This window comes from Serinus canaria, chromosome 5 (assembly GCF_022539315.1).
Source record: "Serinus canaria isolate serCan28SL12 chromosome 5, serCan2020, whole genome shotgun sequence".
NCBI lineage: Eukaryota > Metazoa > Chordata > Aves > Passeriformes > Fringillidae > Serinus > Serinus canaria.
The window spans coordinates 56,308,675-56,327,594 of record NC_066319.1 but is presented as its reverse complement, the minus strand read 5'-3'; the positions used below and the strand labels follow the sequence as shown (position 1 = coordinate 56,327,594).

The following is an 18,920-nucleotide window of genomic DNA, read 5'->3' as shown; positions in this document are numbered from 1 at the left end:
GGTCATCTCCCAGAACAGAAGCAGCAGGTAAATAAAGGGTTTAATCAGCAGCAACCATATGGCCAAGAAGTGAAGGCTTCCTGGTAATCCTCTCTGGTAATGCCAGCATCCCCCAGGGTTGCTGCCTATCTGCATGCAAAGACAGGGGTTTGATTTTTATGTGTTTGGGAGGAAAAGAAACAGCAAAAAGTTTGAGGAGAGCTGTTGCTGGCGATGCTCTGTCCTTGTCCTGCCATGTATTCCCAGCTTTTTCCAGGAGTTCTTTTATCCACGTGCCTCACATCTTTGCCTGTGACATGGGAATTAAGCTTTTAAGATTTTGGGCTCTATGTGAGCCTAATGCATTGGAGCTGCCTGGCTTTTCTGTAAGGAATCAAAAGGTGATTTATGACAAGAGTGTTAAACTACCAACTGGGAGACCTAACTTGACTGTTCTGCTACTGACTTCTTCCTGGCCCTCATCACATCACTGAATATCTCTAAGAACCTTTTAGAAAGAGAAGGATCAGAGTATTCCCATTTCTTGAGAAAGCACTGTGGACAAAGATGCATTTAAGAGTGGATACCAGTAAATATTATGGTAAGAGAGGATCTAAGAATAATTGGATAAGGTAGTAATTCATAGAAACTCATGGAGCACTGGCCCAGAGAAATGGGGTAGTGAATGATGGGACCATTTGAGGGAAAGAGGAGAGTTTTTAGTTGCAAAAATGTGGAAATTTTCTGCTGAAGGGTTTCTGTTGTACATGAGTGAAGCAACTGCTTCCTATAGCTGAAAATACATCTGATAAATTTCACCAAAGTCAACTGACAATAAAATCCACTCCTGGAGGAGTAAGAGGAGTTTTGAAATCACAGGCTGTGCTCAGAATTGATTGATTGTGATGCTGGAGGCCCTCTTGGGTTTTGGAAATAACTCACTAGGTATTTTAAATATAAACATGAACTTCAGACTCATTGCAGCTTCTGGATCTGTGTTTATGTGGTTGAACTGGGACTCTAAGTACCTCTTAAGTACCAATTCCTCTCCTGCAGTGACAAGTACTAGAGAAATAGATTTGTTGCAGGTATATTGCATAATTATGAGACAGAGGTAAAACATGGTTGTGTAGATGCTTGTCATAACAGGAATCTCAGGGTGTAATAAAATGTGATTTGTGTTTTAGCCTCTTGATGAAATGAGTGTTTTCCTCATGCTGATAGGGCCTCCCAGAAACAGCCAGTGCAAGCTGCAGTCACCCCAGGCTGCTCTAGTTGGTGTTCAGAGCCCAGATTTTAACAGCTTAAGGTCCCTTCTGTGATTAATAGACAAGGAACTTGATGAGGGGCACTGGAGGAAGAGGGCCAGAATTGAGCAGGGAGCTGGGCATTTAAACAGAAAGCATTGAGCATCTCCAAAACCCAGCCAGCTCAGTGACTGCTGGTTCCTTGCCTGAAGAACAGTCTCCTCCCCAGCCCCTCTGCTTGTCTGCTGCATTATGTATTGCTGGTGACAAACAAATGGAATCAAAGCTGCCTCTCTGAAATGCACATGCCCTGCTCAAAAAAAAAGCACTACACTGTGTCTGCTCTGGGGAAAAGGCTGAATTTTGGGGCATTCACCAGGAGTCTTGGGATTAACTAGTGGGAATTGACAGCTGAGATGTTCACTGGACCTTCAGCTCCTCGGTGTTTCTGCTTCCTGGGTGGCTGCTGCCTGGAGGTGGTTGTTGCATCTTATTACACAGCACTGGTGATAGCTGCCTGCAGGCTGAATTTCTGCAGCTTCCCAGTAGCTGCTTTAGGGCCAAGAGCTGTTCACTGGAAGAGCTCCTTCTTTCCTCCTTTCCTTCTTACACCGAGTTCTAAAGAAGCATCAGAGCATGTTGGCTTTAATGGGAAGGAAACATCCTGTCAAGAGATTGTCTGGGGCTCTAGATTAAAATGGAAGCCACACACACAGACACTTTGATCTCTTTTTGAATGCTAAAAAATGTTATCACTGCTGAGGCATTACATTTTTCATTATATTTTTGATAATGTTTGGTCAGTATTTTTAGAGGTTAGTATAGCACAGAGTGGTAAACCTAGGGTTTTTTTGAGAAAAACAGTAAATTTTCTAGCTGCCAAGTGTGTAGATTTTCTTTTATACACACTTTTGATGCTAATATTTCTCTTAGATGCAGCATTATGACTAAATGAGCATCTTCTAATTGCTATTTGGTTTTTCTCCAACGAAAAATGCACTTGAGCTCTCTGATTTAGAGCTGTGACAGCTTTCTAACCACGATTCTAAGAGCTCTGGAAAATCAGCATCCAGCTACTTCAGTGACATAAATGATTGTAAGTAATTACATGGCATGGGAAGCCCATGGAAGATCAGGGAATTAAACCTGGATTCTCTTGTATTGCAGGCTAAGGCCTTAGTAGCCTTAATAACTGGATTATCCCCTCACTAAAAGTTCTGGTCTCTAACCTTGAACAGGACTAGTGAGAATTCTCTTGAGTTTGAATGGTAGAAAGCTCTGACATGAAAATCAAATTGTTAGGTGTACTTGGGTACAGGTACTTAGATATTCTCTACAAATAGATATATCTAGGTTTAGAAAGCACTGGATCCATTTGCCTTTGTGAAGAGCTTCATTTTAAACAAGGCTAGGAAGTTTTAGTACTCATTTCACAGATGCTCTTGCCTTGTTTGGCTTTCATTTTGCGTAATTGCATTTCACCAATTTCCCCTCATCACAAACCACATGATTTCTGAAGATTGCACCCTGCTCATCTTTGCAGTTTCTTGATAATAACAAAACTTTGTTTTAGGGCCTCATTTACGTCACTGGGTGTTCCTGGAGGGTTTGTGAACACTGGTACCAAGGAAAACAAAACTAACCTCAGTGCCCTGGGACTTTGTATAGAATTGAAAGTGGAAATATTTGTGCTCCAGAAAAAAAATCCTTTTTATCTGTTTCCCTTTCTAATGTTTTTTTGGGGTTTTTTGGTTTTTTTTTTTTTTTTTTTTTGTCCTTGAAATTTCCCCTGGAGGGCTGGGGAGGGAGTAGGACAGAGGTAAATCAGCAAGGTTTGATGGAGTCAATATTCTCAGAGGAGGAAAGTTGAACATCTCACTTGTGTACCCTGTCCTGTCTGAATGTGTCACTGGGGAATTCAGGTACTGATGCTTCAAGCCAGGAGGAGAGGACTCAGACAGAGCTCTCCTCTGCTTGTGTGAGCAAGTCAAACTGGGCATGGATTTGCTTGTAGGAGTAATAAAAGTGCAAAAGAGGAGAATTGCTGCTGAATGGATTCAGACCACTTCAGCTTATTCCAGACATAAGTTTCACTTTGATTTTAATTCTTAATTTCTCCATTTCCCTACCTGAATGCAGTTACAAGGAGTTCATGGCAGTTACAAGAAGCTATTGGGTTTCTGTGTGTCAAATAAATTATTTCAAATACTCTTTGCCATCAGCTGACAGAGCAGTCACCAGGGTCTGATCATGGAGAAACTGTGTGAGCATGCAGAGAGCAGAGACTGCTGCACCAAATCTCTTACAGGGAGAGTGCAGCTAGAGATTACTTTGTTACAGCATATCAATATTCTGAATTTGTTAATTGTCACCACCAAAAAGTGCTGGAGCAGAGAGGGGAGCTTTCCAGGCAGGCTGAAGCTTTGGGATTCAGCTGAGTGAGCTGCAAAATGAAATACAATCCTCTTGCTTCCCATAAGCGGGGTGGGTTTTTGGCAATGTGTTTCACTCACTTTGTGCATGCCTTTCTCAAATGCAGTTCAGCTACCCTGCCTGGCTCACAGGCAGCTGAGTTTGAGGAGAGAATGGAGGGACACACTGAAAATCAGGTCTCAGAAGTCGATGGTGTAATGGGAAGTAAATTCCCTGGGAAAGCTGCAGGGATTTTCCTTTCTGAGCATGGTTTCAGATGAGGAGAGAAGGGCTCAGCCTATGGAGTCACTCCATGGACTGGTGATCTCAAGTAGCAATGCTTGGCCCAAAAGTTTGGAAATTTGGATGAGAGATTGCAGCTTAGATGTTTTCACCCTCAGAGCCTGGTAACAGTAGGGCCTGGAAAGCAGCATCTCCCTAGGGAAGTGCTAGTACTGCTCTGCCTTCTGCACCCTGGATTTCCTAACTCCTGTCACAGCTGAGTTTGCTAAAGCTAAGGATGTCTCTTGGCATTTTTATGCTAACCCCCAGTCTTAATGAGAGCTCTGAAACACTTCTGGCCTAGCTGAAATGCTCCTTCCAAAAGTGAGGCTTAGGCAGCCTTGCCTGTAGCTTTATATTTTGGGGACACAAATGAGACTAAAGCTTATTCTTCCTCCAGCTGGGTAAAGACATGTATTTTGAGAAAAACGCTGCTGGAGTTAAGAGAGTGGGCAGAAATGTATATATCCACCTCCAAGTGGGTTTTGTGTGAAAAATAAACAATAGACAAGAAAAGAAGAAGGTGCAGAGGAAACTGGCTGTGGTTTTAGCAGCCTGTGCTCTCTCTCAGCACAGGTGGAATGGCACCAGGGAGCCCAAATGCACCTGGATTAGTGTAAAGAATGAGAGGGCTGGGAAAGTGAGGGAGCTTGGCTGAGGGCAAGCATGAGAAAAATTGCATCAGCACTACAGTGCCAAGGATGCAAAAGTAAAACTTGAGCTGTGTTTCTAGAGAACAGCAGCCTGGAAGTGACTCAAAAGGCAAATGGTCTGGTTGAGTGAACTCTCTCCTGCTTTGTGTCACTGAGTTCTTTCTCCAGACACCGCTGAGGCTTTGTTCTTGCAGAATTGTGTAAAATCCCCTTTGCACTGTCAGGTTAACTCCAAGAGGCTGTTTCTGTCTGGGAGTGGTGCTTCAGACTCAGCTGCAGCAATAATGGTGCTCTGTGGATCTGCAGGAGCAGGGTCCTGCTCTGATGATCTGTGTTTCATGGACTTGTTTCTGACTGTCAGACCACAAGGTGAAGAAGCTGGGATTTCCTGTGTGTACCCATGTGCATACATAGAAATGAGTTTGGTGGAAGTTAGGAAAGTATGTCTATGTGTATGATTTTCTTCTTCCCTAAACTTGCAGCTGACACTAGGTGAGCAAAAACTGTATTTGAAGGGTACTTTCCTCTGTTCCTCCTTGTCATGAAAAGGAGCAGTGATTCCCATCATTTGTCAGGGGTGATAAATTGAGATAAATTTTATTACTATGTGTGTGTGTATGAGTTGAATCCAGGACTCCCTGGGGAGTACAAGTTGTCATTCCAAAGAAATCCTGAGGAGTGAATACCTGAATACCTGTGTCCCACATGGCCAGTGCACAGGGCAGCCCAGTTTGGCTGGATGCAGGATAAAAGCTCCAGCAGAGCCCCTGGAGATTCAGGCTCTGCAGGCACCTACCATAATGGGGACTGAGAAGAGAACAGTGGAGGGATCACAGATTTGTTTGGGTAGGAAGGGACTTTAAACACCATCCAGTTCCAACCCCCTGCCATGGGCAGGAACACCTTCCACCAGACCAGGGTGCTCCAAGCCCCACCCAACCTGGCCTTGAACACTTCAGGGATAATCCACAGCTTCTCTGGGCATCCTGTGCCAGTGCCTCACCACCCCATGGCCAAGAATTTCTTCCTTATATCTCATCTATATCTCCTCTCTCAGTTTCCCCTTGTCACTGTCTGCCTGTGTAAAAAGTCCCCCTCTCTCTTTTTTATTAGCTCCCTTTTAATACTGGAAGTGTCCACATACAGATAAAAAAGAAAATTCCCTGGGACACTTCATCCAGGGCTTACTAAGGGAGAGAAAGCAAAGTGAACTGCCCATCTAAGGGTGCCACCCTGAGTGCCCAAATCCCTTATTTTCAGAAAGGCTTTGTGGATGGTGAATGCTTTGTGCTGAGCCAGACTTGCCCCACCACTGTGGGCAAATGGAAAATGCCTTGATGAGGAGAGGAGGCAAAGGTATGGAGCTCTTACTTAAGACTTAAAGATAAATGTTTTAATGTAATCAAAGCAGTCTGCTGTGACAGAGGAGTGGAGGGGGAAGGGCTGTTTCCAAACTGCTGATGAGCATGTCTGAATTCAGGAGAGGTGTGGATGAGCCCAGCTGCCTGCTTGCTGCAGCTGCTCACCCCTGACATCAGCAGGAGGGTGAGGTTCTCTGGACTTTGGAGAGGTTTATTCTGTTCATATTCTGCAGTTGTTTGGGCTTGAGCACCTCTGGGTAGGGGGAGGTCAGATGTAGCTGTCAGCAGCTCAGATACCACAGGGGTGTCTGCCTCCTCCCGCAGCAATCACTCATTCTAACATCTGTGCTTTCTGCTGCCTTCATGCCTCACCTTTTCCCTAAGTCCTGGGCAGTCACTTTGGCCCTTGTGTAAACTCAACCAAACCCCACTGTTTGTGCTTTCCAGCTCTCTCCTGAACACCTCCAATGAGTGAAAAGAGGCAGCCAGATGCTGATGGTGCCCTTGTGTCACCCTGCTCAAGTTTTGTCTCCCCTTTGCATTTGTATCCTGCAGATCTGGGCCAGGTTCTTCCTTTCCAAGTGACAGAAAAAGGCAGAGAATCTGTTTCCCATTCAGCTGGAACAGACAGAATGAACTTGTTTCTGAATGAACCAGATGTATTTTTTAGGCAAAGTTCAAAAGGAAAAAGATGATGGTGGACCCACTGAAATCAAAGAGGGAGCTGGATGAGCTCATTGCTTTATCCTCAGAGCTGAGGAGCCTGCTAAAAAAGGCAGATAGATATTACAAGTGCCTTCAAATGCCAATAAATTATTCTCCTTGGCATCTCTTCAGAGTTGGCAGCCTCCATAAATTCCCTTGCACAATTTGATTAAGCTTTGGCTTTCAGCATGAGGCTGATATTTAAATCTCTCTGTGAAGCTTCATGCTGGATCTGTGTACACATTTTTCCTTTATTTTGTTTTTCAGAAATGCTTTCATCTTGCATTTCCTGGTTGGCTCCACAGCCACTGCTGCAAAAGCAGGGGAGCTGCTCTGCAGCTGGGGAGGAGGTCTGCAGTTTTAAATGACCATTTCTGCCATAAACACACTGTGGTGAGGTGACAGGGCACCACAGGCTGCCTTCTTACCTCTTCTGCCTTGCACTTCCATATCTGTAACCTGCTGTCTCTTTCTCTCCTAATTCTTAAAAAGCAAACAGCTTTCCCCAGTAATTTTAATCTCTTCTGTTGACTGATCACACCTTTTTCTCAAGTGCTCCTCTTCCCCACAGTGATAGTCCAAGCTCCTGAATAATTCACTTGGAAAGGAAACTACAGAAATCTGTATAGAGCTTGCCAAGGCCAAATTCATCTTGAAGTAGCCATTAGGTCTTTTACCATTCCTTTTCCAACGGGCTGAAATTAGCTTCTCATTAAAGTCTGCAGTGTGCACTCTCAGATTTCCCTCAGAAAAAGCTCCCAAAGTTGCCTGGTGTGACTCATCCTCCTCTTTCCTGCCAGGGATGGGGCAAGGTGAAGGTGTATTCATAGTGCCAACATTGTCTTCTCTGTCTTTTTTTCCTCCTTACTCCCTGGTGCTCAGGAAGGAGCAATTCCCATGTCCGAGCCTAAGACTTGTGGCCCAGGCTCCTTCCTCAGCTCTGCCATATTTAAACTGATCTTCAAGACCCACAAAAGGGGTTTGGTGAAGTCCATTAAAATCCAGTTTTGGGGCAAATCCTAAGGATTCCTTTGAGAACCTGAGTCCAACCTGGGTTTGGGAATGATTGCTGTAGGATGCTCTGGCTGTGCAACCCCTGGCAGAAGGGGCCAGTCCATCTAACTGGGAGGTCTTCACACTGTGATAGAGGTAACAAAACTCTGACTGACTGAACTGTCCAGGGCTTTAGGTCTTACTCATCCCTCCAGCTTTGAACTTTATGACATGCTGTGTCTTCTCAGGAACTTTAAAATTAAAAGAATTTAAATATAACCAGGACTACAATTAAAAAAAAAAAAAAAAGCTCCTTTGAAGTATTTTTTTTTTCTTTATTGGACTTTACAGGTTTGTTCAGGGCACTTTAGTCCCCTTTGTACTTGACCCTATGTAAATAGACCACCCAGGGTTGTGTAACAGATTCCCAGTTCCTCTTGACAGGACTATCAGAAAAGGATTAATTGTTTTCCCCTGCAACGCAAGGGAGATTTTACTCCTGCTTAAAATGAGAGTGGGATCATGCTCCCAGTCTGTTAATAAGTGTGGTGCTCATTTTGCCTTCATGTTTGTGCTACTCTGATTGATGTATTGATTTAGTAATGGACCTGCATATCCCCATGCTGTACCTGTAGCCTGACTGTGGTAATTGAAAACCAGCAGCAGGATTTTGATATTGTCTGAGCAGCCCTGCAGCTGGTGACCCCTGTGGGGGTGACTGCTCAGTTCTGAAAGCACAGCTTTTTGGGGTGTCATCCTGACTAAAACCTTTGTCAAATATTCCATACAGCCAATGACTGAAGTTAGTGTCTACTTATTATTACTTATTACAGAAGTACCAAAAGCAGAAGTGTCAAAAATCAGTAGTTATCCTCAGGAGCCAATGCACTTGATACTTGTTGCCTTTTTATTCTACATTAGCGTTGCTGAGTGGGGAGAGGCAAGGAAACAGGTAGATTTTAGCACAGTGGGGAAGTTTGTAGCTGTTCAGACAGCATTTCATTGCAATAGTCAGCAAAGTCTCATCAGTTTACACGTGTCACTGGGAGATCTGGAGCCAGATGTGTCTGTCCCACATGGGAGTTGCTCTATCCACCTGGGTTTATTTTGCTAGTCAGTCCACTTTGGTTTATTTATTGTTCTCTTGCTCAGCACTGTTTGCAATCCAGTTAATCCTCCTTGTTCCCTCGAGCTCTGTCTGGGCAGCATTGAGCAGCCATTTCTGCACCAGGGGAAAGTGAGATCAAATTTATCTGCTTAATACCCACTGCACTGACATTTTGTCCTTCTTGCCTGGGGCTGGCACACTGGACACGTGACTTCTGTCATGCTTATTGTTAAATTCTTCTGGCTTTTAGGGAGCTGGGCTGAAGACTTATTTTTACCTCTCTTCTCCTTTTTATCTGGAAAAGGAGATAACAGATATTTCACACTCTGTCTCTTCCTCCCCCCTTCTCCTTTAAATGCTTTCAGGGCAGTCTTGTACTTCTGAACCTTGGCACTGTGCTTGCTGGACCTTCTCTGCACTGGAGGATTTCACCTGCTCCCAGTTTTGGGTAGGCAGGACTGCAGCAGAGGGGTACCCACACCCTGTGGGGTCACATCATGCCTCAGCACCACTGAATTGCACTGGTAGCAATCAGGGCTTCCAGCAACTGATCCCTCTGTGTGCAGGAGAGAAGCAGAAACACCACATGGCCTCTGATGTTTGCAGTCAGAGCAAATCCCCAGATGAGACAGAGGTGGCTTTTGAGAGAGCCCCAGTGACTCCAGGCCTGCTCTCAGCAGCACAGTGCTCAGGGAAGGTCAGGGAAGGAGGGTTCCAGCTTCCAAGAGCCTGGCTCACAGCCACAGCCAGGCACTGGCTGAGTTGCCCTAAGCACAAGGACTTCATGGGACAGACCCACTTGTGTGTCCAAGCCCTGGATTGCTCTCACATGGGGAGATGAGGCACATTTGTGAGCATCACCTGGCAGGACTGGGATGGAAGCTAATGGGAGCTTTGCCCAGGAGAGCGAAAGACAATTCTGGCTCAAAATGAGCAGCTTTTTATTAAAAAAAAAATTCTTGGCTTTCAGTCATTAAAAATAATAGAGGCATTAACAGACAGAACCATAGAACCATCTTTCTTCTTTGTTTGAGGGCTAATGACACCCCAGACCATGGGTTTGTTTGCCTTACATAATAGGCTGCCAAACTGTTTTCAGCAACTGCAGCATTCAGTCAAGAGATTCATGTAGGGAAGCCTTAATTAGAGTAATTGCTCTATTTATATAATGATTCCCTTTTGTCTCAGATCAAATGGATCTTTGAGAAATCTTATTTCCTTTCCAGTTAATTTCTGCCCTGTTAGTTTAGCTCATGAATCTTAATGAAGAGAAGCACCTTGGGTATCTCCTGATCTCCTGCTCTCCCTCATTACTGGAGGGGAGACTGTGGGGCATTAATCTCCTGTGCTGCTGCTGCTGCTCTTTACTTTGGTACCAACATGAGAGAAGCACCAACAGGCAAATTTTAAAACCATGAACAGGGAAATCTTCCATTCCTTTAACAGTCTGACTTGACTATTACAGTGCCACAATTTGAGTAGGGGCCCTGTGAGCATGGGGTGTGATGCAGAGGAGGTGACAATGAGGTACTGCCATCCTCCCTGTGACAGGCTGCCCTTGGGCTCCTTGCAAAATAAAATGATGAATTTTCCTTGTTTCCCTGGCTGTATGATTTGGAATATCCTCCCTCTCTGCTGTGTGCTTGTGTTTGAAGGATGAGCTGCTGGGACACAGGATTTCTCTTACAGGGTAAATACACCAGTGACCTGGAGGGAACTTGTGCCTGAAAGGTTCTTTGGTACAAGAAAGAATGATTTCTTTCTTGTCCAGATGGCTGACAGTGTGAAGGGACTGGCTGAGCAGAAAGTTGTATTTCTCTTCCTGAAGTGCAGCACTTGGGGGACAGGATTGAGCCTTGTTAATGTTTTCCTAGAATGTGATGCAATTTCACGTAATCTGTGATACTACTCATGAAATTAATTGCTCTGATGCAAATAACACATACATCAGTTATGTAAAACCAATCAGGGATTCCAGAATTGAGGAAGGAGACTTGTAATTCAAGGAAATAAATGCAAGGAAATGGCTGATTTGTGCAAACATCCCTGCAGTGACTCCCAGGCCATTGGACTGATTTGCAGACTCAGCCTCTTGAGACAGAAGTTGCAATGCTGCATGTGAGCAGCACTGCAAGAGTCCACCAAAGTCTTGCCCAGTGTCCTAGGAGTCCTGGAGCTCTTCCCAGCATGGTCTGAGCTGTGGGTGAAGGGGAGGACCAGCACAGATCCCCTCACCTGCTGCAGGCTGAGCTCCCAGGACTGACACAGATTTTCCCCAATGGTTGGCACTGCTATGGCAGCATTTTTTCCTTCTAACTTCATGAGCTCTCTGTGGACTAATCCCCAGCTTTTAATTTCTTGTCATGGCTTGCTGCATTTTCTCTCAGTAAAGGTTTTCAAATGATCTCGTGAAGTCATGGTTTTGGCTCTTGCCAGCTGCTGGTTTTGGCTGCAGTGCTGCTGGGAGGGTGAGCTGAGGTCAGGGAGAGCCTTGCTCCAGTTTGCTGCTCAGCAAACTGGTGTAGCCCAAAGGATCTCAGTCTGAGGATGCTCCCAAGGGGCTCCTTACCCTGGGAATGGGGTAATTTCCCATGGCTGGATGTGGTCACAGAGAAAGGGCTTGACAGCCTGGTTCAGGTTTGAGCTTGATAGTGTTGGTATTGGTTTTGCTGGGAGGCATCTTGGATTTGGGTTTCTTTTTGCTCAGGAACATCTCTGGTTTGCCTTGTTGTTGTTACTGTTAATTTTTTTTTCCTTTGTGTTTCTTCTTTTCTTCATCTGTTTGCCAGAGGCTGAGGTTTGTGCTGCATTCATGGTTATTGTGGAAAAATAGAGATAATTAAGGATTAGGAGATGACATCTTTCCACAGAAAAAACTTTCTGCTGAACATCTCTCACCACCTGCACTGGAGGGTTGTCCTTGGAAGGACATTGAGGGCTATCAAAACTGTGAAGCAAGTGTCAACCTCTGGCCTTCCCAGGAATGCCAGGAACAGCAAACACTTCGTAAGACATTTTCCAGCTGTTTCTGAGTGCAGCCAAGGGGATCACGGGGAAGAGGAGCTACACTTCTGAAAAGCTTTCCCCTCTCAGCACTTCACCCCTCCTGCTGCACAAGAGCCTCTCAGGACAGGGGCATGGGCTGCAGGTGCTCATTTCAGAGATGGAGGCTGAGCTTGTAATTAAGTTTTACAGAAATCTTGAGCTCTTTGCTTTGCTGTTAGTGCCATCAGACAGCAGAGGCAGCATGTGATGGTCTGCCAGATGCTGCCCTGCTGCAGCAGAGAAATGTCAGTGCTGCCTCAGGCAGGGAGGAAGCAGATTCATGGGTTTTGGAGCCTTTGAGAGGTCATTGGAGTCTTTCGGGTTTTTCTGCCTACTGGGCAACACAAACTGAAAATTTTATCATTTCTGTGTCAGTGCAATAATTCCTGGTGAATTCAAATAGTGTTTGAGAGACTTTGTTATTCATTTTAGTGCAAGCAGGCTTCAAAAATTTCATTCTGTCATTTTATATACCTCTTATAGCAAAGCAGGCAACTGTTCCAGTGCAGAACATCTGTGTGTCTCTGTTGGAGTCATCATTTGCACTCCTGCAAATGATAAAAGACTGTGATAAAGACTGGAGCCTCCTGCCAGAGAAACACACCCCCTTCACCAGACTGTGATGGATCTGCCACCTCCAAAATTCACCAGGAGATGTTATGTAAGGGAGGAGCAGCCATGGCCAGCCTGTGCTTTTCCATCACAGCCCCTGGGTGCAGAGGTGTGTGTGCACCCACAGCCTGGGTAGCCTGGCACGGTGCTGCACTGCCCAGACTGCAGGGCTGTGTTCCACATGCCATGTTGGTCAGAACCCCATCCAACCTGGCCTTGAGTTCTCCCAGGGATGAGGCATTCTCTGGGCTACCTGTGCCACACTTTTGCTGAAGCAGACCAGTGTGAGTGTGACTGCCATGGAAGGGGAGCCTCTTCACCTTGTGTTCATACTCTTGGTAGAGTGCATGGTCTGTAACTCACTTCCAAGGTCCTGCTAGTTTGCATTGGGTGCTTCCAGCACCTTGGAAAAAGGCTTAGAGAGTGCTCTCCAGAGTGGTTCATGATGCTGAGGGGTCACTGCAGCCCCTTGTGCTTCTCAGCCCTGTTTTTACAAGCCAGAGGCAGCAGCACTGACCATAGGTCAGCTCGCTCCTGTTGGAGGCAAGGAATAATTCAGAGGGGTTTTGTGGAAACCTGGCATGGGTTTCAGGAGCCAACCAGGGAAATGTGCTCCAGCAGCAGATGAATTTGAATCCTTCACTCTTCTCCTGCCTCCTTTGTGAGGTGGATGGTGCCTAGAGTTACCCAGCTGAGGCTTCCCAGTCTCTGGGTCCAATGGAAATGGTGGAGCTGGCCACTCAAATTTGAACAGTTTTGGTTTGAATGTTGTGTTACCTTAAGGGATGGCCTTTGCCTAATCCTCATTGTCCTAACAAGATGGGTGTTTTAAGCAGCCAGGAATGAATTTATGTTGGCTCCTTGCTTGTTGCATTGGATTTCTTTGCTTGGTGCAGTTTTGGCATCACATGGAATACATCAAGCAGACTGGAATATAAACACACTTTTATATCCCAGGACTCTGAACTGGTCTGGAAATGGGCAGTTGGGTTCAGGTTTTGGTCTTATATGGTTGGGCATGAATGGGAACCCAAGCAAAGGTTGTTGCCAGCTCTTTTCAGAGTTTATTTACTTTCATGATTATTTTTTCCCTATCCATAATTAACTGAAGGTTCCTGGTGTAATGGAGGTGGCAGTAGAGCAGGAGCCAGGAGACATGTGATGTATTCCCAGATCTTTTCTCCAGCTTTTCCTTGTCTTTTTGGAATGTTTCAGTCTATACCACTCCCAGCACCAGCAAGCTCTGGTCTTGTTTGAGCTTTCTAGGTGTTCCAGCAATGCAAATCAGAGCTGGTGAGGTGCAGATATCCATCTGTGGGGACAAAGAATGAATCTCTAGAGAAAGACAGGGCTGCCAGGAGGTTTCTGGTCTGTTTTGCAAAACAAAGAAGCCTAGTTCAAGGCTTGCAAAGGCTTGTCTGAACCAGATCTCTCAGAGATTTTGGCTTGACCCATTTCTTGTTTGAAAATCAAGCTGTTTCTGAGGATATCACTATCCTACAGAAATGTTGGGGCAGTCTCTTGGAAAAGAAATTGTATTGAAGTTCTGCTGGTAGAAAGGGTGAAGAGCAGGCTGGAAGGGTTGGGAGACGGAGAAGTTCTGCCTGTCCTTGGGCCTGACCCTGGAAATGCTGCACCCCAAGAGCCCAGAGGAGCATGGGGAGAGCCCAGCTGCAGCAGCCACCTCAGCTTTGTCCCTGTCCTGGTAACTCCTACAAATCTGGGGGCACCTGGCAGCTCTTTCTACTGATGTTTTGGGTAGAATGCTGGAAAATGGTTCTGCTCTGGCGAATCCTGTGGCAGCACATAACCTCAAAGTGTTCAGGGGGTCGGGGTAGAGCTGGGGGGTTTGTGCTGATGCCAGCAGAGTCTGGGGTCCTGCAAGGTGTCAGCTAAAGATGCCCCATCTGCTTCCCTGCAGCCCCCTCAGAATGGGGTGTTGGGGAGAATTCTATAAATCAGGCAGTCATCTTTCTCCTCCCCACCTTCTCACTAGACAGGGAATGACTAGACCCTTTATCCTCTTGTCCTAGGAGAGTTTGTACCTTGTGAAAGGCTCCTGCAGGCAGAATGAAGCTGGTCTCTCACCACACCTCCCCTTCTTTTCATTCCCCCATTGCTGAGATGCAGCAGACTTGGCCATTCCCAAAACAGTGACTGATTGTCTGCTTTGGCTGCTTCAGCTGTTTGCTAAACATAATGCTCTTTCATCTTCCAGGAAATCGTCTGGACACCTCCACCGGAGTGCAGCTTGCTTTATGCTGCTGTTTCAATAGGCAAATAAAAGCAGCTATTTTCCCAGTTTAAACATAACCTGATTTCTCCAGTGAATTGAGGGAGGGGGAAAGATTGTTTATTACTGAATTTTGAAGAACTGTAATTCTAAATTGACAAGCCAACCAGCTCTTTTCCTTCAAGGGGAAAGTATTCTCCTCCTCCCCTTTAAGAATATCCACGGCACTCACACTTCATCATTTTCATCAGGACCCAAAGTGCACCCACTGGGGCCCTCTCACACCATCTGTGTGATGTATGCCTTTCCTCATTGCTCCCTGGCAAGTCAGGGCACTTTGGCTGAGATTTGAGATTTCTTTTTGCTGCCAGCAGAAGAAAAATGTTACAAAATGAAATCCTTTATTGGTGTTTCAGCAGCAAGAGAGAGGAGACGGTCACCTGTCTGCTCCCATCAGCTCAAGGTCAGAGGGCTCTAAAGGCAGAGCCTTGCCCATTTTCCTCTGTTTCCTGAGATGACAGGAAGGAAAGCATAGGCATCTGGCAGGGCTTCAGCAGGGAGAGGTTCAGGAAAGAGGCACAGCTCAGGATTGAGTCCAGGCCAAAGCCTGGCTGGCTGCTGGGCAGCGTTTGAGAGCAAGCTTGTGCTCCTGAGACACTAATACAGAAACAAATAATGTCCAAACACACTGGGCAGTATTTGTCATATTGTAAATGATGCAACTCATCTTTCTTTTCTTACTGTGGTAATCAAGGATTTCACCAAAAGCAAAAGCACCAGGGAGAAATACACCCTGACTTCTTCCTTTGGGGAGCGAGTCAAGTTCCTCGCACGCGGGTCGAGGAGTCCGGCCAGCAGCCGAGTTCAACAGGAAAGCCGAGGACAAGCTTTTGTGTGGCTGCTGCCGGGTCCCTGTGCCGTGGCCCTGCCGGATGGGAGGGAACAAACAGCCCTTTCTGTTTTGCAGTTCATGACCAAGAACCCCGCGATGCGGCTGGGCAGCGCCGGGCTGGGCGGCGAGGGCGCGATCCTGCGGCACCCCTACTTCAAGGAGCTGGACTGGGAGCTGCTGAACCGGCGGCAGATGGAGCCCCCCTTCAGGCCCCGCATCGTACGTGGGGAGGGGGCTGGGGGAGGGCATCCCTCGGGGGTTTTCCTCTTTTTGCCTCTGCAAGCAGATTTATTCCCGTGAGACAGGAAAGAGGTGAAGGAAGGGAAGTGAGGCCTCTGACCCTGGCTTGGCTGCTGGTTGGCCACCTGGTGAGCTGCCTCTTTTCCCTTCCTTGCTGGATTTTCAAAGGCAGCTCAGTGAAAAGATGCAGATTTGTAAAAGCAGCTGCAGCAGGTTAGGCACTCAGGTGCCCTTTGGCTTGCCCCAAAGATAAAATAGGGTAAGTAATCCTCATCCTGCTCACTCCACCTACCCCTCCACAGCAGAGCTGTCTCTCCCTTGCCTCTCTGGGTCTGTTCAGCACCCAGCATGGTGCTCCCTGCTCAGGCCACTGTTAGTGAGGGTTTCAAACGGCAGAGAGGCTGCACAGGACACAGTGCTGCTCCTGTCCCCAGTGGTGCCACACAGCCCTGAGGATGCTGTGTGAGAGAAGAGTGCTGCTCTTCATGGCCAGCCTTTCTGGGGTTGTCACTGTGGCTTCCTTGTCTTTCAAATCATTGCCTGGAGTGGCTTGTCTCATGCTGTGGTCACTCTGTGAGATGTCAGTGGCAATGATCCACCCAGTCCTGCTCCCTGAACACTGGGTGCAGGATCAGGTACCTGGGGAGGTGTGACAGCTCAAAAGCAGAATCTCGAGTTGCCCCTTAACCTAAATCAAAGGCTAAGGCAGCCTGCTCAGTCTGCCACAAACTGGGCAGGATCTAGGAATGTTAGACTTCGATGTCAATAAATTTTATTGACCTCAATGTCAATAAAATATCTTGTTTAGGGTGCAGTAAAAACACATGCCTCATGAAAATGTGCCACAAACCCAGTCTGTGTGTGTGCATTCTAAACAGCCCCACTCTGTGGCACACAGCAAGGAATCCAACACCTGGAGGCCAGCCATTTGTCTTCCCACAGCCCAATAATTCAGTATTGTGCAAGTTTAATGGCTGGCACTAAGAGGAGTGCCCTCCACCCCCTCCCCAAAACTCAGCTGAGACACTCTGCAGATGAGGAGGGACTGTGTAGAGTCAGCCAGTTGGGAGCACAGCTGATAACTGCTGCCACTTGAGAGGAGGGACTGATTTATGTGCCCTGCCATGTCTGGCCAGGGAAGCCCCCAGAGCTGCTGTCAGTTAAATTTGAGAGGGGGTCCCCTGTCAAAACCTTCAGAGGTTGGAAAAGGCTTTGCTCTGTGAGAGGCAAGCCCAGAAAAAGCTCTCAGTCAGCTCAGCCTGGGTTATGGAAGTGATGGTTCAGTGCACTCAGATACAGAGCAAGGGTCAAGCAGATGATACATACCTCTGACGTGTCTTTCCTTTCTGTTTTCCATTTGACAGAAATCCAAAGATGATGTGAGCAACTTTGATCCAGATTTTATAAAAGAGGAGCCCATCCTGACCCCCATTGAAGAAGGAATCCTTGCAATGATAAACCAGGATGAATTTAGACACTTTTCATTCACCAACCCAGACCTGCTGGAATAGCTGTGGCTCTGGAGAAAGGCTGATGAGAGGACTGGGAGGAAATTAAATGAAAACCAAGTTTACCAGTAATTTCATTCTCAAGGAGTAGCAGTGCACTGACTGGCACGATACAGCAGCACCACTGTCAGTGTTACCTTAATGTGAAATTGAAACCTTCCTGTGTTTGTAGGGCTTCTGCAGCTCTTGGATCAAATATTGACAGGGGTGGAACAAACCTGATATTGTAAATAGCTGATGCAGACAGAGCATTGGATGCTGAGCTGGTTGGCTCAGCCTGAATGTCCCCGCTTGCAGTGGATTCCAGGAGTTGGCTTGAGCATGGAACAAGTGTCTTGCAGCCCTGAGCCAAACAGACTTGTTACAATGCTGATTGTTTGCAAGACTCTTTTGAGGAGTCCCAGCAATGTCCAGCATTTTGGAGACATCCAACATCCCGTGGCCTGACTGAACCAGATGTTCCCACTGACTTTACCTGTTTCCTGCAGTATTTATTTCTTTCCGAAGCACAAATGGCTCTTTTTGACACTGTTTGGGTTCCCATGTGAAATATTTCATTGTGCTGACTAGAAGAAGGAAAAAAAAAAACAAATGCCCTGTGCCCCACACAGATTCTTCCAAATCAAAGGGAAGTCATGTGCTCGTAGTGTTTTACTCTTTGTGCGTGTTGAAAAGTTTTAGTGTTTGCATTCTGTGAAATGCCTTTTTACATCATGCATCTTCAATGCTCCTTTCTTTGCCTCCCAGCTGTTTTCAACTATAATGTAACTTGTTGTACTGTTTATTTAGGCCCTTTCTATTTAATTATGTTACACAGAGCCCCTTTTGTGGGTTTAGTGCCTCATTAAAATTTTGATCCAAAGTGGTAGCACTTAAATTATTTGTAGCATTATTGCAATGGGAGCCACAGAGCTGGCAAGCTGCTTGAAGGCAGAGTTGTCAGCCAGCAGGTAACACAAAAGGACAGCTTTTCTCCCATCAGAATGATAAACCTTATCTAAAGATACAGAGTGACTTGGTTTGGTTTGGATTTAAGAGCTCATTACTCACAGGGCACTTCTTATCTGTTGCATCCTCAAGCTTCTGCCACAGGCAGTCTGAGATGATTTTTCAGTGCAGATTTTGGAACCCAGATGCTCTGGGAGATGGTTCTTTGCTTTTCCCATTCTCCTGGAAGCTGGATGATTTTTCTGAAGCTCCTTGGCACACCTTTGCACTCCTTGCTGGGCTTGAAGCTGTATGACAGGTTTATAGCCTCTTCCTTGGGCAGATACGAATTTCTGGAGAAGGAAAAGGATTTCTAACCTCTTGCAAAACTGATGATGTTTGTATTGGGCTCCTCACATGCTTTAACTTGAGAGAAGGGCGAGGTGCAGCAGAGAGGGGCAGCTCTGCACAGACCTCACCCCACTGCAGCTGTGGAAGTTGTGTAGGGGAGCGGGAGCCTTGGGCATGGAAATTAGAGAGGTACAACCCCCATGACAGCACAGACCCACTGCTCTGTACGTGCTCACCTGCTGTGAAGAGGAAATCTGAGTTGAAGAAACTGAGATGTACATGCAAGAATTATTCCTTCCCACTCCAGTCCCCTCTGCTTGACTGAGTCACTTCTACCTCTAAAGCATCTCTGAATTGTCTGACAGGTGGGGC

General features: G+C 46.3%; 1 protein-coding gene across 1 annotated transcript in view; it reads left to right on the top strand.

The window, feature by feature from the left end:
• Positions 1–18,147, top strand: part of PRKCH (protein kinase C eta) — a 113,423-nt gene extending 95,276 nt beyond the window's left edge. Inside the window, exons 13-14 of the mRNA XM_009102315.4 lie at positions 15,598–15,741; positions 17,127–18,147. Coding sequence (XP_009100563.2) covers positions 15,598–15,741; positions 17,127–17,273 — 291 coding nt within the window. The 3' untranslated portion in view covers positions 17,274–18,147. The remainder of the gene's footprint in view (positions 1–15,597; positions 15,742–17,126) is intronic.
• Positions 18,148–18,920: the final 773 nt, after the last annotated feature.